Source organism: Vigna unguiculata, chromosome 1 (assembly GCF_004118075.2).
Source record: "Vigna unguiculata cultivar IT97K-499-35 chromosome 1, ASM411807v1, whole genome shotgun sequence".
Lineage (NCBI taxonomy): Eukaryota > Viridiplantae > Streptophyta > Magnoliopsida > Fabales > Fabaceae > Vigna > Vigna unguiculata.
In genome coordinates this window covers 4,481,262-4,504,169 of record NC_040279.1, presented here as the reverse complement: position 1 = coordinate 4,504,169, position 22,908 = coordinate 4,481,262, and the positions used below count along the sequence as shown (strand labels likewise).

At 29.9% G+C, this 22,908-nt stretch overlaps 3 protein-coding genes across 5 annotated transcripts; 1 reads left to right on the top strand and 2 right to left on the bottom strand.

The window, feature by feature from the left end:
* Window positions 1-2,983: 2,983 nt before the first annotated feature.
* On the top strand, window positions 2,984-5,490 carry LOC114174763 (50S ribosomal protein L27, chloroplastic). The gene is made up of 3 exons (XM_028059593.1): window positions 2,984-3,365; window positions 4,965-5,066; window positions 5,162-5,490. Exons 1-3 carry the CDS (start codon window positions 3,075-3,077, stop codon window positions 5,339-5,341), a joined length of 573 nt encoding a protein of 190 aa, XP_027915394.1. The 5' UTR covers window positions 2,984-3,074; the 3' UTR covers window positions 5,342-5,490.
* A 1,382-nt stretch (window positions 5,491-6,872) lies between these two features.
* Window positions 6,873-9,156, bottom strand: LOC114162538 (xanthoxin dehydrogenase-like). 2 transcript variants are annotated; one of them, XM_028046569.1, is made up of 3 exons: window positions 8,960-9,156; window positions 7,537-8,000; window positions 6,873-7,402 (listed from the first exon to the last, which is right to left on the bottom strand). In XM_028046569.1, exons 1-3 carry the CDS (start codon window positions 9,001-9,003, stop codon window positions 7,068-7,070), a joined length of 843 nt encoding a protein of 280 aa, XP_027902370.1. In that variant the 5' UTR covers window positions 9,004-9,156; the 3' UTR covers window positions 6,873-7,067. The 2 variants fall into 2 exon arrangements, with proteins under 2 accessions (XP_027902370.1, XP_027902297.1); XM_028046496.1 differs by having other exon boundaries at window positions 7,537-8,024; window positions 8,960-9,123.
* A 5,068-nt stretch (window positions 9,157-14,224) lies between these two features.
* LOC114176348 (xanthoxin dehydrogenase-like) lies at window positions 14,225-17,533 on the bottom strand. Of its 2 annotated transcripts, XM_028061372.1 has the most exons (3): window positions 17,454-17,533; window positions 17,274-17,350; window positions 14,225-15,134 (listed from the first exon to the last, which is right to left on the bottom strand). In XM_028061372.1, exons 2-3 carry the CDS (start codon window positions 17,315-17,317, stop codon window positions 14,336-14,338), a joined length of 843 nt encoding a protein of 280 aa, XP_027917173.1. In that variant the 5' UTR covers window positions 17,318-17,350; window positions 17,454-17,533; the 3' UTR covers window positions 14,225-14,335. The 2 variants fall into 2 exon arrangements, with proteins under 2 accessions (XP_027917173.1, XP_027917183.1); XM_028061382.1 differs by lacking the exon at window positions 17,454-17,533 and having other exon boundaries at window positions 17,274-17,434.
* Between the last annotated feature and the right edge of the window lie 5,375 nt (window positions 17,534-22,908).

The following is a 22,908-nucleotide window of genomic DNA, read 5'->3' as shown; positions in this document are numbered from 1 at the left end:
TTAGTTGTACATTTGATTTCCTTTGTATGATTTTTTTCGATAGTCTCTCAAATTATTTCTAAAACACACATTTGTTAGTTTTTTAATATTTTTATTTATTTTTTTTATTTTCATCATGTAGAATAATATTTCGATATATTCTATCTAATTATTTTTTATTTTATAACTCATTATTAATCATAATGTAATTTTTTCACTTTAAATTCTGTTTGAAGTGGTTAAAATTATATATATATATATATATATATATATATATATATATATATATATATATCTATAACAATATATAAAGGGGATTCCCCTTTTTGTGTCCACTTTTCAAAATACCGATTTTACCCTTTAAATATAACAATTTATTAAATTTTTTAAAATTGACCGTTACTTTTACAAAAATTTTATAAAATCAGATGTCTCTGCTTCTTCTTTATTTATTAATGGTTATTCTTTTATCTGTTCTGATATATTTCACTTTATTTTTAATAAATATAATTCTAATATATATATATTAACTTAATAACATTATCATATTATCACCTACTAATATAATATCACGTATATTTAAAAAATATATACACACAGGCGCGATAGCGCCTGTGTTACGCTATATTTAGGAATAGTATATGATAATTCACTACAAGAAAAATATGAAATGGTGACTGATTTAGTTAGTAACCCATATCAGTCACTATTTTTCGTCATTGGTGGTAATAGTTGATTTATTGTCTGAATCAATGACTAAATTAGTGACCGATTCAATGATCGAATCGGTACTTGATTTAGTGACCAATTTAATTACTAATTTATTTGTAATTTAATGACACATTTTTTGGTCACTAATGATATTTCTATTTATTTTTAACCACTTCAAACATAATTTAATAATCAGTTCTCTAAGGTTTTTTTTCATTTTATCATACCTTAATTATGCATTTGATTTCCTTTGTGCGATTTCTTTCGATAGTCTCTCAAATTATTTCTAAAACACACATTTGTTAGTTTTTTAATATTTTTATTTATTGTTTATTTTCATCATGTAGAATAATATTTCGATATATTCTATCTAATTATTTGTTATTTTATAACTCACTATTAATCATACTGTAACTTTTTTCACTTTAATTGTATAAATAACTTTTATTTACTACAATATAAAAATTTAATGTAATTTCTATGAATATTTTTTTTGTCACTATCCTACATATATTGAAGTTCAAAAGATACAAAATCTATGTCAAAATTTTATTATTATGTTTATTATTTGTTCTATGTGTAATTTTGATCAAGTGATGTATTATAACTTTAATTAGTGTATAAAAAAGAGATTCATTATAATTTAAAAAATTGAAGTAAACAAACATTTAAAATATATTTTAATTTGAATATTTGTTTTCCTTTTATTATTTGTTCTTTGTGTCATTTTGATCAAGTGATATATTATAACTTTTATTAGTGTATAAAAAAAAGATTCATTAGAATTTAAAAAATTGAAGTAAACAAACATTTAAAATATATTTTAATTTGAATATTTGTTTTCCTTTTATATTTTTTTGAAATATTTTTTAGTTTTATCAACTAAGTTCATCAATGTTGTAGTTTGCAAATTTAATAAATGTTTTGGTTCACATGAAATTTTATTTGGTATTCTAATATAAAATGTAAACAATTATAATTTATTTTAAGGTATTTGGCATCGAAGAAAATCCTCCTAATATTGAATATTTCATAATATTATGTTTTCTTTACCGTAATTTTTTTTCTTTTATAAAAATTAATATTGAAGTAGTTAGAACACGGGTACGGGTATGGGTACGAGATTATACCCGTTACCCGGTGGGGATGGGGATGGGAAAAAAGTTTGATACCCGTTGGGTTTGGGTATGGGGATGGGGATGAATTTTTGATGCGGGGATGAGTATGGGATAGCGAAACCCGTCCCCGCCCCACCCCGTTGTCATCCCTAGTTCTTAATATTCATTTTATGATGAACTAGTTCTTAATAAAATTAATTAGCAAATATTACATATTGAAGCTATAAAATATTGTATAATGAAAATCAATTATGAAAATAAATATTTTTATTAGTTTTACGGTGTGAGAATTATATAATAGAAACTCTTTTTAATTTTTACTAAAGTGAAAAATAATATAAAAATAAAAATAGTTAGAAAATAATTTTAATTTTTGTTGATTGTAATAATTATACATTTTTTTAAGCGGAGAGTTTCAAAATAAAAACACATTACAAAAGGTTAATATATGAATAAGAATCATTTTATGGATTTTTAAAGTTCCTTTAGATAATACATGCTGATATTATATTACAACGCTCTCAATAGGTTATTTAGTATGGTAATTCTTTTAATACATAGGCTATTAATTAATATCATATAATGATAGAAATTATAAGTAACAATTTTCAAAGGGATAAAAAATAAAAAATAAATTAAAAAGACCAAAATCATAATTAACTTATTTTACATAAACTGAAAACAAAATTTTATCATTATTATTATTTTAAGATGTAAATAAAATATGAATTTAGATTTTACATTAAGCTTATATGTTGAATAAAACGACCATTCCAAATGAGATATAATAGTTATAATATATTAATACGAGACACTTAAAAAACATTTAAATTCATAAAATAAATATTAAATCTTAAAATGAATATTAAAAGCTAAAAGTAATAATTCGAAAATTTGGCAAGCAAGAATAACTTTTTTTTATTGAAATTAAAACTAAAATTCACACTATTTATCAAAGTTAAAAACACTTATTTCATATTTTATAAAATAAAATAAAAAATCATTAATAATATAAAAGTAAAAATGCTCAATAAAATTCTTTAAAATTAATATAATAAAACAATTTGAATTCATATAATTAAATAATTACATATAGAAGAGATTAAAAAATGTGGTTTTATCTCTCAGAGAGTCCAAATTAAAATCTTCCCAAAATTTTGCCCTTAGCCTCCTTCTTTCTTATCCATCATTTATACCCAACCAACCCATTTTCCATTTCCAGTGAAACTTTGTGTGGCCTTCATCGTTTCCACCACTTCACTTCCCATGGCTGCAGCTTCAATGTCTATGACTTTCAACCTCGCAACAGCGTTCAAGGGCCTCTCCTTATCTTCTTCTTCCTCCTCCTTCTTCGCCGGAGCGTCTCTCCGCGCGGGGCCCACCTCGGTGGTCTGCCTCCCACGCCGCCGCCCGCTCATAATCGAGAACGCCCACAAGAAGGGGGCGGGAAGCACCAAGAATGGCCGCGACTCCCAGAGCAAGCGCCTCGGCGTCAAGATTTACGGCGACCAGGTCGCCAAGCCTGGCTCCATCATCGTTCGCCAGCGCGGAACCAAGGTGCCTCTCCCTTACCATTTTCTCTTTCGCTTTTCGGTGAATTCCGGTTGCTAAGATATTATTCACGTTAGTGAAGAGACTTCGTTTTTTGTTTACTAAGGATGTTTGGAACAACTTCACCATGGCTAAAAAAATGAAAAAAAAAAAGAGCTTGTGTTTAAGTTAATTTGTATGCACTCTCGAATCACTTTTCCAATTTTTTTTTTTTAATATCTGTATAAACTAATCTTATTCTGAATGAAATAGTTTGTCATATTAAGACTATTGAGATAAGCTCGAAGCATAATTGAATTAGCCTGTTCAAGTCTTACTTTTAATTTATGCACGATTGTTAAGTTTGGTGATTTTCTACATGAATTGAGTGGAATAAGGGTGGTGGAAGTCAGTTTGAAGAGAAACTAGTTGAATGTTAAGCATCTCCATGAATTTCTCCACGAAGAGAAACTAATTGAGTGGTATGTGATGATAATGTCACCGATTATACGACTATGAATGTCGTTTTTGGAGACGACAAAATATAGATTTAAGTAAAGCTTAAATGTTTTTCATGTTGGAGTTTCCCCTTGGTAATGGATGGTAATCTTTAATGCAAGACATTACTGATTTGAAACTTCAGTTCTGATGGGAGAACTTTACCAGAAGCACCAGAGGAATTGTTAACAGACAACTTAGGTACTGAATCTAATGTGCTTTTTGGTGTATGTCTTGAAATTTGTCGTTGGTAATATGTGCAATAAAGGTGGATGTTAGTTATTAAGGTAAGATTATAATTTTAGTGGGAGGATAAGACCACAAGAACACAATGTACTACGCTTAAGATTTGTTTGTGGTTGAAAGAAGTTGGAGGTATAGTCTCAATTGTTGGGTTGCATACACTCACGGAGTAACAGTTTGGTGTGGCCTTCTGTTTTTGATTTTCAAATGGTGAATGGAGATTGATGGTTTTCGGAAGGTGGTGGATTATGGATAAGCTTTTCTTGCTTTTTGTGATTTGTTGATTAATGCTTTATCAATAGTTTACTATTGAATTGGTGCTTGGAATAAAAATTTACATGAATGTGCATTGGCAACCTCATGATAATCAATGTTTACTGCACTATTCAATGGCTAGAAAACTAATACAAAATGAGCAAAAAATGAATAGGGACTTCTGACTAACGGAGTTGCCTTGTACAATCAACAGTAATAGTTTCTTTTGATGATTGTTTACCATAGTAGAACTATTCTATAACTTTTATAACTCTGTATAGACTGGAAGAAATTCCTAAGTCGGTTTTATGTTAGTTGTTATAATGGTAATGGAATGGTAGTGATGAAGTGATGGGGAATCTCATAGTCACAAATGCAGTCAATAATCAATCTATTTAGTAGCAGAGCTGGAGGACAATTGTATTTTAGAGGAGGTCATGCTAGAGAAATGAAAAACAATACAAAAACATCTTTTACTAGTTCTTAAATCTTTTCAAAACCAAGTTAATGCCGTTTTCAACATATCTTGCCGTTGTTACAACAGTTTACTGTACATACTGTCTAATACAAGCGCCATTCTCATTGTTTCAATCATCTAATTTTTTATTTTTTTTTCTGCAAACCTTGAAGTTTCATGCAGGAAAGAATGTGGGGCTTGGCAAAGACTATACCATCTTCTCCTTGATTGATGGAGTGGTAAAATTTGAGAAATATGGACCAGACAGGAAAAAGGTTAAATAATTTTCTTACAACTAGATGATGACATGTGTCCTATAATCCTTGAGAATACAAATTAATGGGCTATGCAACAACATGTATTACTACAGGTGAGTGTTTATCCTCGAGAGGTACAACCTGAGAACCCCAACAGCTATAGAGCAAGGAAGAGAGAGTTCTTCAGGTTGCAGCGTGAACGCAAGAAAGCTAGACAAGAAGGAACAATACTTCCACCCCAGCTTGTTCTGGCTTCTGCTGATGATGCATCAATCACTAATCCAATATGCTGATTCTGATTAGATTAATTTACTGTGTAAAATACACGTCTCAATTTTATTTTTTCTGCCATTGTGTATCTCTAAATCTTGTAACATTTTATTGAGTTCTGTTAAAGTATCGATGTACCAAGATGTCTGTCCTTGTTTTCTGGGCAGGAAAATTGAATTCGTGATCAAAATCCATCTTTAGTGTTCTAAACCAGTACCCTCTTCAACTTATTCTATAATTTTTCATTTGATGAATGAGAGAAGTCTTTTGCTTGAGAAGTTAACGTATTCAAAACATTTAGTCATCACTTGTCATCTCAATCATGACATTGCTTGATGAATTCTGCAGCATGAGAACTTGTTTTTGTAGTATTTATTACGTGTTGTATTCACCCTTCTGAAGTGTGAAAATGAATTAGCGTCAGGGTGATGTACAAGTACGCTTTAATGAGATTCATTGTAATTAATTGGAAAAAGAATCAGTTCCGTCTCAAACAAATGAACTTCGAAGTAACCCAAACCAACTCAACTGCAACCACTGAACATGAAGAGGAGAAAACGGAATACTAATTAGCCACTTCAAATAGCATGAAGAGGAGATAATATATGATAAAGGGAACATGATTGCCCTTACTTTTATAAAAGAATATTTTACACATTTTATATTTTTTAATTGAGCTTTCTCTTTGCTCAATTTTTTTTAATTGATGACATAATTTTTAAATTATTATGTCATCTTATTTATTTGTCTTTAAAAAATATGTGCAATTTTATGATTAATATAAAATAATATAGTTGTTCATATAAAGTAAGTGACTTTTATTACTTTAATTGAAAATAACATGGAGCTTCTTTAGTTCTTAGGATAAAGTTTATATATCTAAATAAATGAATATATAAATACCTTTTTATTTTAAGATATATTCCGAAGATCTTTCATTGATTGAAAATATATCGGATAACAACGGTTGTCACCGTTTACATTAATGGTAGTCGGTGGCGGATCTAAGATCCTAAGTCAGTGGAAGTAATATTAAAAAGTTAGGAGGACAAATATATAAGATTAATGGAGGAAAAAAAATATTTGGTAATAATTTTAAAATGGGTACACTTGTACACCTCATGTACACATGGGTCCATTACTTATAGTAGCGATGATTATCCCTTAGTTATTATGGGTATTGAAGTTAAAGAAAGTCATGCAAGAGCATCATGTCCTCATTACCTACATCAAAATGATAAATCAAAATAAAAGTCACATCACTCAATTATTGATAAAATACACTCAATTGAAAAATATAAAAACTTTGAATACTATAGATAAATAAATTAAAAATATATCGATTAAAAGTAACCAAATTTATGATAAACTTAAACTTAATTAAACCTAATTTTATTTTAAAGTGTGAATTTATGAGATGTGAATTTAAAGGCACACATACTCAACCCAAATGATAAGTACCATCTACTCTTTCTTGTGTATGTTAATGATGACCCAACTATTTAGTAAATGTAAAATCTTCAATCTGAATTATATATCATTTACAAAAGTGGGTATAAACTGAGTTTTCTTATGTAGGGAGAAAGACAAATTCGGATATATTTCTCCTACAACATGTCCAAACAAACCCATTTTCAGAGATTTTTCACATCATTTGAATGTTAACTGAAAATCCTTGTGACAGAAATCATGATTGCAATGTCTCAAGCTTAGTAAATTAACATACATACACACATAAAACATCACTAATCATCTAAAAACTTTAAGCGAGTGATTTACACTGGTGAAGCCTCCATCAACCATGAGATTGTCTCCACTTATATATCTTGCATCATCACTTGCAAGGAATAACACAGCATTAGCCACATCATGAGTAGTTAACTCCACACCCTGCAAGTTCGCCATTCTCCCTGTAAAATCACGAAAACCTTCCAAAGCATCCTCAGTTCTTTCATCCTCAGCCAAATGGGCCACAGACAAAGCTGTTGCAACACCATAAGGTGACACACAATTCACTCTTATGCCATATTTTCCCAATTCAGCTGCAACATTCTTTGTCAGCCCCAGAACAGCATGTTTGGAACCTGTCAGAAATAATTCAAACATGAGTGAGAGTCTCACGTGAAATAAAAATGATAAAATTAAACATCATATAAAACAAAAGATTCATAAAGTCATTGTCTTAAGATTTTGGATTAAAAATAGTGTCTGGAAGAACCTGTGTATGCATGTGGTCCAAGGCCACCAATCACACTTGCTACACTGCATAAAGAAACGATTGAACCCTTCTTCTTTGGGATCATGATTCTGGCAGCATGTTTCATGCCGTGGAACACTCCCTTCACATTCACACTGAACACCTTGTCGAATTCTGATAAGTCTGCATTGCGGATGTCAGGACTAGGTGATCCAGAAATTCCAGCATTGTTGACTATGATGTCGAGGGTGCCAAATCTATCCACAGTGAAGTCCACTGCATGGGAAACATCTTCTTCCACAGTGACATCACCATGGAAATAGACAACATTTGCTTCATCGTTAAGGGATTCACACACCTGCTTTCCAAGGTTGTCTTGCACATCAACTATACAAATTTTAGCACCGTGAGAGTGGAACAGACGCACGATGCTTTCTCCAATTCCATCTGCCCCTCCTGTAACCAATGCCACTTTGCCTGATAACCTTTCAGAAAGAGACCACAGAGAACTTCGAGGTTCAGAGATATACATCAAAGTAGAAATGTGTCAAACATTATAAACAACTCAAATACAATCCTAAAATGCCTATGACATATCAAATAAATTTAACAAAGACTAAATTCACGTATTTCGAAAAATAAAAGATTAAATTAATCCTAAATTTTGAAATGGACTAATTTTAAAATAAAAAAAAAAAATTTAACTTTTTTTAGGTAATCCAACTTTTTTGTAATATTTTATAGATATAAATATATGAAATGTTTGGGATTATACATCGATTAATATACAAATAAATGTAAATCTCATTTTACAATATTTAATCGAATCTTCCTGTACAAACGGCAGAATTTGACTTCTGGGTGTTGTGTATAATCAATATTATTTTGGAAACTATGTGTATAAATAGTAAGTGTTTCACATGTTTAAGCCGATTTTAACACCTTGTTTGAACCAAATCAGGAAAGAGTAAATAAACATCTGACAAAGAAAATCTCTCAAAGATTGGGAAAAATCCCAAACTCATGAATTGGTTGAATAATAAGAGTAAGACTGGTAAAATCACATCACTGCAGAAAATAAGCCTAATATGTGAAAACATTACCAATTCAACAGATTTAAAAAAAAATTAACCTGAATAAATTACTTATTTCATTAGTCAACTCAAAACCACAATTTTTTCCCTTGTAATGTTATCAAAACAAGAGAGAAAGAAAGAGATGAAGAAGTAAAGCTTGCAGCAGCAGCAACAGGGTATGGTACTTCAACTATCTAACTGGTTTCCACAAAATCTGACTCATGAAAACATTTGAAAAGTTGCTTAAACTAGATCCAAAACCAGAAACAGATGTTGCTCAATACAAATAAGTTCAAAACTGAGCTAGAAAGTGATTATATATATGCATGGCTATAAAGGGTGTGTTTGACCTGAGAAATATGTATTACCTTGGAGTTGGAGCTGAAGCCTGAAGAACACTGGTGGTGGACATGGCTGTCTGATTTCTCTGTCTTCCTCCTCCAATAATCTATGAAGGTACGGAAACACAGAAAAGTAGTTATTAGGATGAGAAAAAGGTTGACAAACACAACATTTCTTCTTCTATATGTGTTAAAAACTATTGAAAAGAAAGTGACTGAAAGATGAAATAAAAGTTAGGGAGAAAAAGTGAAACCGGTAAAAGAATTGAAAAAAAAAAAAAACACATGGTAGGTCTCATTTTTTTTTTTACAGTTATTTTTGTTCTCTAATATCTAGGAAAAATCCAATCTTGACTTTATATTAATATAAATTCTCTTTCATCTTTTTTGAACCAAACAAGTCATGTGAGCTTGACATGTATTTTTATCTTGTCTTATATGATATTATTTAAATATCTCTCTTACCCTCTATACTTCAAAACTAAACATCAATATCTATTGTAATTTTACTAAAATAACACTAATATCTTTTCTAATTTGTTAGCAAACGAACATCACTTTTTTTTTTCTAGTGTATTATGAAAATTTCAAAGGACAAGTCTTATAATATTCAATTTTGTTTACTTTTAAGGAATTTATATATCAACACTCTGCACTTATATCTAAAGTAGAAAAGTAGTAGTGGACCTTATGTAGATGAAGTTGTGGACCACATTTAGATTATAAAAATTAAATATTAAAATTTTAAAATATAAAACTAATTAAATGATTTAGTTACAGAAATTATATTCGTTTTTTCATATAAGGTGTTCTTATATCACAGTTTCTAATTCTCTAATTTTAAAACAAAGATGCATGCATTGTTTATTTTATCAATAAAGTAATACTAGTATGTCTTGTTTTATGTATAGTAGTATTACAATAACATAATTTAATAAATTTAAGAGTATATGTTTTGACTGTTGTGTAATTTTTTTCTTATATTGGTAATATATAATAATTAAATAATTCCATGATTTTTTTTATAAAAAATATTCAATAACTTATATGTTAAAATTTTAAAGTTTTATTATTTTTATCAAGTTTTAAACAATATGTTATTTCAATAAAATAATGGATGTAAAACGAATATAATTTATTAAAAATATAAGGAAGGTGGTTCTCTATTTAAAACGAGAAAAAGGATAAATGTGAATTTATTAAAATATAAAAAACATATTTATTTATTTTAAAAATAGAAGAAAAATGTAACAGTACGTTGTGGTCCTCAAAATATATAAATGCAATTTTTCTATTCTGTTGTTCACTTCAAAGATAACATTAATGTACCACACACAAAAATTACTTTTTTCAAAACATTTGGACATTATTATGTCTCATGTTAGTTTAAATAAATGAATAATGAAATTTTATGCGCTAATAGAAAGGTCTATTATTAAGACATGCCCAACAAACCAAAATATCCAGAAAAATAATTGCAGATCACTTCTAACTTTTATTTTCAGTTCATTTTTATCTTACTGGAATATCTCAATCAAAATTTATTTCTGGAATCTTTAACGTGAAATCTTTTTTAAAACACGAATTGTATTTGAAACTTTCATACGATCAAAACTTTGATGCTGGAAATTTAAGGATTTTAAGAATAGTAATGGTTTTACGGGACTCCATTATTTTATTCATAAAAAATTTAACTATAAATATAATATTTTATTAATATTCATTCGGTAAGAATCACTATCTTTCTAAAAAAAATTACTAAATTTCTTTTTGCCTTCATTTGTTTAAAGAGTGGAGTATGATATAATATTCATGAGGCTGAGGTCTATATTCCTACTCAATTATAATCTTAAATAGAGTAAATTTATTTTTTGTTCTTCTTTTGGGTATTTTAAGAAATTTGTTGCATGTAAGATATTTGGGGCTTCCATGACATTTAAAGGTTCAAGATGAATCTTTGTTTGGTTAGGATTGTTAAATTGTGTTTTGATCGTTACTTAGAGTTTTCTATGTGCAAGTAGAGCAACCTGTGTGAGATAGAGTATGTGGAGAGCATCTTTTTAGTCTAGGAGCGTCTATTCAGGTAAGGGAATCTAGTTTTAAATCTAAAAATATACTACTATATGATGAGTTGAAATTTGTGTGATGCTAGAATGATATAATTTGTTGTGTAGAGAATGATTTGAAATGATATTTCTAGATGAGTGAAAATCTTTGTGTGGATTTGTGATAAAATGGTTGTGTAAGATTTAACATTTGTATATTGGGTTAGAAGCTAAAAATATGTATTTGAACTTTTATGTGATTGCTTTGATTTGAAGTTTTGGTTGAATTGATATTTTATTGTTTGTGGAACTAGTTTGAATTGACTAGGATTGTCTAATTTGATCTATCATATGGTTATTTTGAACTAAAACTAGGTATTTTAAAATAAAAAAGGAACTAATGTGGCATACATAGACAAGTTGGACAAGTTATTTAGGTCAAATTGGAAGTCAAAACATCTGATACAGCGTCGGGCGATACCACATAACCATTGAGCACCATTCGTGGGAACCTAGACAATGAGCACCAAAGGTCTAGACTGTCAGACAATACTCTGGGACTGTTGGACGCTCCTAAGTTAGTGGTTCCAGTGGTCTAGGGCATTGGACGCCACTCTGAGACCGTCAGGCGCTCACTTCACAATGAGCACTAGGGAATTTGGTGTTGGGTGCCAGGTGTAAGGCACTAAACGCGATCCTATTTTAGGTTTTGGACAGTCTTGGTAAAATTGGGATTCCCGCTTCGTTAACCACTGGATCGAGCTGACATTTTGATAACTAGTTCTAAACATATGAATCTTTATTTTGACCATTGGGATCTTTGATTAGATCTCTAGGATTAGAGTAATGTTATTCATAGTTTGATGTACTTAATGTAAATATTGCAAGTGAATATTATGCTAATGCAAGAAATAAATTATGTATTACTAATGTTTAAGTTGAATTAAATGATATTTGATGAGTTTGGATGGAAGTAGGAAACATATGTATGACATGGTGTGTTAATTTAAGATTATATGAGAATGTGATGTATGAATGAGGTTTGTGAATGTTGTTTGTGCTTTTAAGTAGTTGTATTTTACTCTAGGTTGATATAATTGTGTGGATTAGAGTAAGAAGTAGTAATCTCTAAGATGGAGATGTTAGTGTCTGAATGATGTGTGGAGTGTATTCATTGAATGGTTTGTATTAGGGATGACAATGTGGGCTTGGTCTGGTGGGTCAGCCCACATGCCTATAGAAAAAAATGTTGGGCAAGCCGAGATGTTGAGCCCGTTGGCCCATAAAAGTCTAACCCGCATAACCCGCAACCCGTGCGGGCCAAAGGCGTAACTAGGCAAGTTGGCCTGTAGCCTCATAAAAAAAAACTTGCACTTGTGTATATTTGTTACTTACCTTTTGGACTTCTGCATGGACGTTCCAAATTCTTGTATGAGTGAAAAAGACAAGTGTTATATATTTCTAAATGTGCTAAAATTTGAATAATTCATCGTGCATGTCAAAGTACGAATTGAATATGATAAAAATGTTGGATTATCAATTTATCATTCAACTCTCTACAATCTTTGCTTAATTTTGTGAACTTGTTAAAATTTCCCAATTTGTTGAACATTGAAAGCTTTATCATACGAAATTTAAAAAAAAAAAGTGGGTCGGCCTGCGGGCAAGACTTTTAAGCCCGCATTTTCAAAGCAGGGCGGGCCAGCCCAGTTCAAATTTCGCAGGCCAAGTGCGGGGCAGGACTAAATGGGTAGAACCGGCCAACATTGCCACCCCTTGTTTGTATTGAGACTATCCTGGCTCGGCTAAGTATTGGAGGAGAAAATTACATAGAGTGAAAGTTGAAGGAGATCATCATATGTAGTTTTATGATCATGGGATGGTGAGGAAGGGTCATGGAAAGATGAGGGTGAATATAACATGTGCATGGTCCTAGAGCCTAATCAATATATTCAGTCTTTTGGAGGTCTTGTATATGGTATGATGACTTTGAAAGAATGTGAATGTGTCATGTGAGATTATGTGATGGTTTGAGCTATTACTTTTTGAATGAAATGAAGTATGAATACAATTATATGATGGATCTTTTATTATGGTCATAATATTTAAATCTATTTAATAATCTTTTATTATGGTCATAATGTATATCTGTATATAAATATAAGTATGATATTTTATTATAGTCATAATATTGAATTGTTAGTAAAATTTGAATGACTCTAGCTTACCCTTACCTTTTGTGTTTCATGTAGTTTTATCCACCTGCAATGATCGTATGTTATACTTAAGCAAATAATAGTGCAAATGAGAGACATTAGCACTGAGATAGTCATAGAAGGGTGTAGATAGTGGAAGCTACTTATGTTAGAATCCTTGGTATGGTATTGCATAGATTTCTTGATTCAATTGGTTTAGTATTATGATTTTGCAAACTTTCCTATGTAAATCATTGAGGAACAATCTAATACGTGGAGCATACCTATGTAGTTTTTATGCTTAATACCAACTATGATAATGCTTTAATTAGTAGAGTAATTCTACCTATCCGGGTTGTTACAACAAATGTTTGCCATTTTGAAATATCCAACTTCATAGTTTCTCTCCATAAGATGTTAGAAGTTCTTTAACACCAAGAAAATGAAACCAGAACCAAAAAAACCTGAGTCATGAGATTGAAATTGAAGGTGTTTGTAAACAATATCAAATATCATATTGACTCTAATGGGTCTGCCGGGGAAAGATTTATTAGAAAAAATACAATCCTAATAAAAACTTGAACCTAATCCTTATAAAGAAATTAATATCACCTCCATTTTAAAACCCTAAGACAATAATAAATTTATAGGTTTTTCTTCTCAAAGTGTTGTTCAACTTTCTCACTTAACTCATATTTGAATTCTCAACCGACCTCAACAAAGTGCTTAGAGATAAGTTGAATAAGTCATGAAAATTAGTAGAGTAAAAAACCATGAAAAATCATCCAATCCAATGACATTCCAGATCAAGGACTGGACTTTGGACTTGAGTGTCAAGAATTGAAGAAAGGGATAAACGATATGATCAAAATTTACTTAGATCCTTTTATAACCTCACAGTGCTAGACAGTCACTGATAAACTTCAATTAGACCAAGGAGAAGAGTACGTCACTTTGGTCCCTTTGTGAGTTGCATGGAGATAAATTTCACATAAACTGAATTTAAAGTGTGCTGTGATACTGAAATACTAAAACTTCAGGATAAACAAGCATACTTGAACCGGAATAATCATATTATTTGTATGTTTACTGAAAATCCTTGCAGTAAACTTAATGATATTGCAATGTCTGAAATGAAACTGCTAACAAACAAACATTGGAAATCATCTAAAAACATGGAGTGAGTGAGTCACACTGGTGAAGCCACCATCAACCATGAGATTGTCTCCACTGATATATCTGGCCTCATCACTTGCAAGGAAGAGAACTGCATTAGCCACATCATGAGCAGTTAACTCCACACCCTGCAAGTTGGCCATTCTCCCAGTAAAATCGCGAAAACTGGCCAAGGCATCATCAGTTCTCTCATCCTCAGGCAAATGGGCCAAAGCCAAACCTGTTGCAACAGCATAAGGTGAAACACAGTTCACTCTTATACCATGATTCCCCAATTCAGCTGCAACACTCTTTGTGAGTCCAACAACAGCATGTTTTGATGCAGTGTATGAATGTATTCCTATTCCACCCAAGGCACTAGCCACACTGCTCAAAGAAACAATTGAGCCTTTCTTTTGTGGAATCATAATTCGAGCAGCATGCTTCATACCGTGAAACACTCCCTTCAAGTTTATGTCAATCACCTTGTCAAATTCTGATAACTTTGTGTCACGGATATCAGGACAAGGTGATCCAGAAATCCCAGCATTGTTGACTATGATGTCAAGGGTGCCAAATTTTTCCACAGTGAAGTCCACTGCACGGGAAACATCATCCTCTATGGTAACATCACAATGGAGAAAGACAACATTTGCTTCACCACCAAGGGATTCACACAATTGCTTTCCTAGGTTGTCTTGCACATCTGCTATGCATACTTTAGCACCTTGGGTATGGAATAGCCGCACAATGCTTTCTCCAATTCCAGATGCCCCACCTGTAACCAATGCCACTTTGCCTAATAACCTGAGAAAAACAGACAATGGAAAACTTGGTGGTCACATAAATGAAACTTTAAGAACACAAGGAGAACGGTGTGAATAATGCATGAAGTAGTACTTCCTAGACAATGAAAAGTAGAAACACTAAACTGTGTAGGAAAAGAGGTTATTAGTGTGGCCACAACATGTGCCAAAAGTGTTTGAAATTTCTAAACCATTTGAACACTCATTTATGACCATTTATGGTATCTGCCTAAGTACAATTCTAAAGCTTTGTTAGAGTAAAATTGGTAGGAGGTGAAAAACTCCATTGCTCAAATTAAAATTTGCAAATCATAGAGCAAGTAATAGAAATATGCAAACAACTCATTTATTTCCCATGACATGAACTTGGCATGAAAGAGATGAAAATTGACTAATCTCTTGCATCAAAATTCCAATATCATCTACCATTCAAATACTGCATCATATGCAGAAAAGGCAGAAAATGTACCAATCACAAGCATGACTGTTTTTATCCCATGGTGTGTAAAGTGACAATGACATCTACATCCCGAGGATGACATGTAACAGTACCATATAAGATTGTTACAAAGTATAAACAAAGACACCATCAATTTATTTTGCCATTCACTGTTTTAACCAGTCACAAAGTACTCAGGCTCAGAGGAAGAATGATGAAACACACATGTATTAGTAACTTGAAACACCATGGACATACTTCTCTAGAAGGATTTCTGGAAGAAAAAAGTAGAATTGACTTCTCCATAAGTTAAAATTAGTCTATGCATAAGTTCAAAAAGTTTTTTGGAGAAACTTGAAAACATGAGAGTGCATTTACAAATTAGCTCATGTATAAGCTATGAAAAAGTCAATTTCATTTTTTTCTTTATATTTTTCTCTTGCATAGAACTCCTTATGAATAATCTGGTCTAAACAGGCCCTATATATATGAAAGATTATTGAACTGAATCTAGTTCCATATACAAATCATGTGGCTGAAATTGGCTTCTAGGTTGCTTTTTATCAAATTATGTTCACACTGGCCGTGTGTGAGTGAATACACTGAAAATAAATATGCAACACTTGACAAGCCAAACCAGATTTGACTTGAGGAATCCCCCAGGCCAATCTGTAATACTGTACAAGGAATGTTTTAGCCTGAGTTGACCATAAAGATGTTATGTCCAATTTCAGTTTTTTACACAAAAATGGAACTTCATTAGATTGGACCAGACCATTAAACTGTCTGCGGGAAGTTTTGTTTTTCCGTAAAAAATTAGATTTAACATCATAATTCACAAAAAATTGAGGGGTTTGTCACAGTTATCTGAAATGCAGAGAAAGTAACTATATCATGGTTAATCAGTATGAAGATTTTAACCCAAAATATAAAAGCATGTAACAAAAAATGATCCAAACTCAATTAGGTGGGCGTTTGAAGATTGACTCATAATAGTAGATCTGGGCTTCAGAGGAGCAAAACACTTTTACATAACTGGGAGAGCCAAGAGCTTCATAAAACAAGCCTAAATCCATTTGAACCAAATACAGATAGAAATTTGATAGAGATCACAGAGTTAAATAGAAATTGGAACAAATCCCAAACTCTATAAGGTTAATGAAAACAGCAAACTCCAGAAAATAAGCCCAGTAGGTGAAAACAGGATCAATACAATTTCTGATGGTTTTAAACTGTGGCAAAAACCACAGTTTCAGTGGCAATTGCAGTCGCAATGTAAAAGGATTGTGAAGAAATTTCGTCTATAACAGCAATATAGAGCCATGCAACTTGTAAACAGACAGCTATAAGCATGAATTCAACAACTTGAAAATTTCAAATCAACTGAGCAGGTATCTTCTCTCTTTTGATAATAGAAAAGAAGTAAATACAAAAGTTATGTTAAGCATTTCTTAAGCAAGCAATTATCTGTTTCTTTAGAAAAGTAGAAAATTATATGCTTTTAAAATAAGCAAATCAGAGAAAGCGATAAAAAGACAGAGAAATCTTATTGAAAATAAACTAAAACAAACTCACCCAAATCATATGACAGAAGAAAATAAAATAAAGAGAAATGACAAGGTGCATAGATTAGATCCAAAAGCAAGAACAGAACATGCAAAAGTGAAATGGGTGTTAGAGATGATAGAAAGAATCTATTACCTTGGCGTTAGAGTGGAAGCCAGAACTGTACTGGTAGTGGACATGGCTGTGTCTACTTTCTCTCTGTCTTTTTCGTCCTACACAAAAAAGCAAAGACTTTTACAATGCTAGAACACAATGAAAGAACATGTCCTCACTCTTTTGATTAAATTCAGAAAGAAAGAAAGAAAGAAACAGTACCCTTTGCAGTTTCACAAAACTGAGAGTGATGCTAAAAGTTGATGCAGTGTGTCACAGAGCATTAGAAGAGTATAAATAAGGACACCAACTATAACTGATCAAGCTAATCATAATGAATCCTTATAAATTAAATTCATTAAACGATAAGATTAATTTATTATCGGATTAAATATATTTTTAAGTTCCTAAAATATATTTCATACTATTTTTTTATAATTTCAAATTTTAAAAATAAATATATATAATTCTTTTAATATAATTACATTAATTTTTTTGACTAACATGTTAAACGGTGTTATATATTCATCAAAAAATAAAATTAATGTTACTATATTAAAAAAGATTATATTCACAAACAAATTACAAATTCATATCAAAATTTAAAATTAAAAACATATTTAATTCATAATTATATTTAATTTAAAAAAAAAATTGGTTACTTAAATATATATATATATATATATATTTATATATAACTTTTATATTTTATATATAAATGTTGTATCCCTGATCATTTATATTTGTCTTAATTTTGAAAATATTGTTAGCTTGATCTATTTATAATATTTTTCTTACACTTTTATGTATTTTTAAATTTTCAAATAATTTATCGGGTTAAATTGAAAGAGAAAGAGGTAAAATATAAAAGTACACAATTATTTTATCTGATTGAGAAAATTATTATACTTTCAAAACAATATTAAAAGAAAAAAAAAACATGACTTGATTAACTAAAAAAAATTAGTTATATAAAATAAGAATGTTTTTTGATTAAGTAATTTTAAAAGGGTTAAATATCTCTTTAGTCTATACATTTGAATACGAAATTAAAAATTGTTTATGTTGTAAACTTTTGATATATTTTTTTAAAACTTTTCAAATTGGACATACATAGTCTTTTTAACTTAACATTGTTAATTGTCAATTATTTATTTGTATGGTTAAATATTTTTTAAATTATATTTTAGACTAACATTTGAGTTGAAAAGTTATTAAATGGTGTAAACAATTCAAACCAAACCTGCACAGTTTAAATTGTATTTGTCTTTTAATATTTTTGTGTAAAGAAAAATAATAAATATAATACATTTTCTTGATATTTATCTCGTCATTAATACTTTTAAAATTATTTCTTATACCACATTAATGAAATAAATATATGGATAAATTATTTAAACGTTATAATTAACCATTAATAAATAATTAATGTGTACTTAAATTTTGTAAATATTAACTTTCTTTGTTGGTTTTTAATTGTGGATTTTTTTTTGCAAAATAGTGTTTTCTTTAATTTTTTATTTTTAAATTTCAAGATAAAAATTTAATCTTACATTTAATTTAATTAATATGGAGAGCAAAATTAATTATGATAGCATATAAAATGTAATGACAGATCAATGAACATTAAAATAAGAAAAACGAAAGGAACATAATAGGTCATTTACTTAAAATTACATCAAAAATATAAAAATCAAAATGTTTTCCTTTTTTATGTGAAAAAAAATCTAGTCTTAAAGCTTTTATTTGATTAGTTTTGTTTAAACTTTGTTAATAATTAAAGTAATTAAGACTTTTAATAATTATCATGGGTCTTTATTAAAAGGAAAATTTAATATTAATATACAAATAATTTTGAAATAAGTCTTTTATTCTTTCTTTTTATTTACAAAATTTAAAATCTTTAATGATTTTAATAAAGTGCATATGAACTAACTTTATTCTTTAATAAATACACTTAACAATTATTAAATACGAAATATATGCTTAATTACTTCGATCACGAAAAGAATTCACACAAAAATGACAAAATTAAATATTTTTATATTAAGATCATTTTATTTTTATTCTTAACATAGTAAAGTTTCTTTTTATTTTAATAAAATGGTAATGAAATTTTCTATTTTACCTCTTTCACTCTTCATTTAACACAATAAATATATGTAGAAATAATTATTTAAAAATGAGAATATGAATGCTATTTGTAAGGCCCCTTTTCTTTCTGTCTTATATGCATAGGGCTTAGCCATCTGAGTTAGGCTCAAGATTAGCCCACTTAGTACCCCAAGACCCCTTTCAGTCACTAAACTTTTCATTCTGCTTTCTTCAGGCAAGACAGTTTCCCTTACCTCCCTCATCTTTTGAGTAGAAGCTCCGTTAGGGCACAACTAGTTCCACCTTTGAGTTAATCGAACTCTGCCTCCACGTAAGTAAAACTTCAAACTCATGTTCCCATTTCCCTTTTCTGTTTGGAAGCACGGGTTCCGCTTTAACCTCTGTTAGGTGTTAGAAATATTTTATTATAATTTAAAAAATAAATAATAAAAATAAAAAAACTTACTGTTACTCATATTTTTATAGACCTTTAATTTATGGGTTAATGTTTTTTATGGCTAACGGCTATATTCTTAATACTATTTACTCCTTTGTCTCCTTTTGCTACCTATAAATACCAACTAGGTGCATGGGAAAAGACACACTAACAGAGACAACAAACACTAGAGTTATTCTTAAAAGTGTTATTCTTTTCTTCTCTATATTATCTTTAAGACAGTGGTGTTCATAAGGTTCGGAGATCCTTCGCTGCACTCGATCGATCTGACAGTTGTATCTTAGGAGAGAAACGCATATGATTTGAAACACATATGAGTGTGTATTTGTTTAGCCCTGTGCAGTAGGGGCATTTTCTCTCTAAGGATAGCGCTATGCGTGCCTCAACCCAGGATATTTCTACTCCTTACCTTCTATCTTTTATTTATTATTGCTATTATGATTGTTGATCTCTGATTAATATTCATTGTTTTATATATTGTCTCAGTATTATTATTGCTCTATTTATTATTATTATATCATTTTATATTAATAGTACTATTTGAGTAATCTTTTTCTAACATTCTTAGAGAGAAAATTATTATCTTGTTATTTCTATTTTTGATTACTCATTTGTATTCATTTCTACAATTAAAAAAATAAAAATAATATAGTGCTGAAGACTCAAAACACATTTTATGAATTAATGTGTTTCTTATGGTTATAATTAAATCAATTTCAACTAAGCCTAAAAGTTTATGTGTATAATTGTTCTACTCCTACTGGTAACAATAAATGAAATTATGGATAAATGATATTCCTGCTCATTGAATAATTTTTTGTGATGTCTATAGCTAATGTTTATGTTGTTATATTAATTTATGCTTTAATATTGTCTATTCTTACCATTGACAAAGATGTTCTATATAATGTATATATTTTAAGTGTTTTGTATGAAAATAATTGTGAAATGTTTGCCATACTACAAATATTATTGAGTTGTGAAACTTTGCATTTGCAAGAAAAAAAAATTATCTTGATATTGATATGAAAAAAAAAGACCGATGATAAATATAATTTTTATCAAATTTATGAATTCAAAATTATTGTTTATGACATGAAATTAAAATGAATTATTCTAATTGATATCATGTTTAAGATCATGTAAATGCTGATGAAAGAAAGAAAAAAAAATGCTTTGATATGGTAAATGTTATGCTTCAAGTTCTAGCTTGCCTAACATTATATTAATGAAGTTTTATATCCTGCTTATCATATTTTTTTTAATACAAAAGATTGTGATAAAATTTTTTATGAGTTATGAAAGAAAAAAAAACCACATTTAAAATATTTCAAAGTGTGGGGGTGTCTTGTAAAGGTTAATATACCTCTTAATGAGAAAAAAATATTTGGTTATTTATACCGATAAATATCTAGAGATGTTTCCTTCAAATGATAAATTGACTAAATTTGTTTGTGATACCTCTAATATTGTTTTGCCATCTAGTGTAATATTATTTGTGTTTTTTCTAGTTATGACAATATGTCCAATTTCTTGAGATGATTGAAGGATATATTTTAATGTAAATTGGATATTGATTTTGTTGGCACAATATCAACTATTGCTTATGGTTGTGTTTTAACCTTGGATGAAGGTGCCCTATCATAGAAATATTTTAAAAAGTTGTTGTTCTATCATGATCTACTATGCAAGCATAAATTATTCCATTTGTTCAATTGATCCTGACAATCAAATTATTATATTTAAAGTTTCTAATAAAAATGTCAATGAAATTTGACATATGAGAATGAATAGACAAATGTATTAGAAACTTAATTACTATTGGTTATCTCTTTTGACTTTGTCAGGTCAAAAAAGAAATATTGCAGATTTGCTTAACAAAAGGTTGATGCATCAACAACAAATATTTGAGTCGTCGAGGGGAATGAGACTATAGCCCATAAATTAGTTGCAACAATGGACACCCATCTCCACATGAATGGCGATCCCATGGAATGGAGTTCAATGGGTAACAACGAAGTTGTTGTTGACTAAAGTACATCAAATAATTTGATTAAATTTTATGTCTCATTCCTATGGCGAGGTGTACTATAAATTGTGGCAATAATAAGGTTGAGGTATATGCATTATTATGCTTATTTTATTAAATACCTCTTAATAAACCCAATGGTTGAGGTATGTCCATTATTTTATAAAATACCTCTTAATAAACCCAATGACAATTATTGTAGGGGTGTGAGTCACAAACCACCCTTTGAGGGTTTACCTAGTGAGTGTGATGGTGGGGCCGCCATTGTGAGACATGGGCAAGTCTCTAAGTGACACTCATGAAATAAGATACATGCACAAGGTCGTAACATGCACCCACTGATTAGAACCTATAATGAACACCAATATTGTATGTGTTATTTACTAAAACATGGTCACAGGGGATGTAGTTCAAGACAATCAAGTCTCTGCATTTTCTCGGGTAGAAGTTTATAAGCACTAGGTGTAAGGGTCAGACCCGGAAGGTTCCTTACACTGAACTACAATATTTTGTTTAAAAAGATAATATATTTTTTGTTTTGTTTTATTTTTTAAATTATGTGGGGGATTGTTGGAAATATTTTATTATAATTTAAAAAATAAATAATAAAAATAAAAAAACTTATTGTTACTCATATTTTTATAGATCTTTAATTTATGGGTTAATATTTTTTATGGCTAACGGCTATATTCTTAATACTATTTACTCCTTTGTCTCCTTTTGCTACCTATAAATACCACCTAGGTGCATGGGAAAAGACACACTAACAGAGACAACAAATACTAGAGTTATTCTTAAAAGTGTTATTCTTTTCTTCTCTATATTATCTTTAAGACAGTGGTGTTCATAAGGTTCGAAGATCCTTTGCTGCACTCGATCGATCTGACGGGTTGTTGTATCTTGGGAGAGAAACGCATATGATTTGAAACACATATGAGTGTGTATTTGTTTAGCCCTGTGCAGTAGGGGCGTTTTCTCTCTAAAGATAGCGCTATGCGTGTCTCAACCCAGGATATTTCTACTCCTTACCTTCTATCTTTTATTTATTATTGCTATTATGATTGTTGATCTTTGATTAATATTCATTGTTTTATATA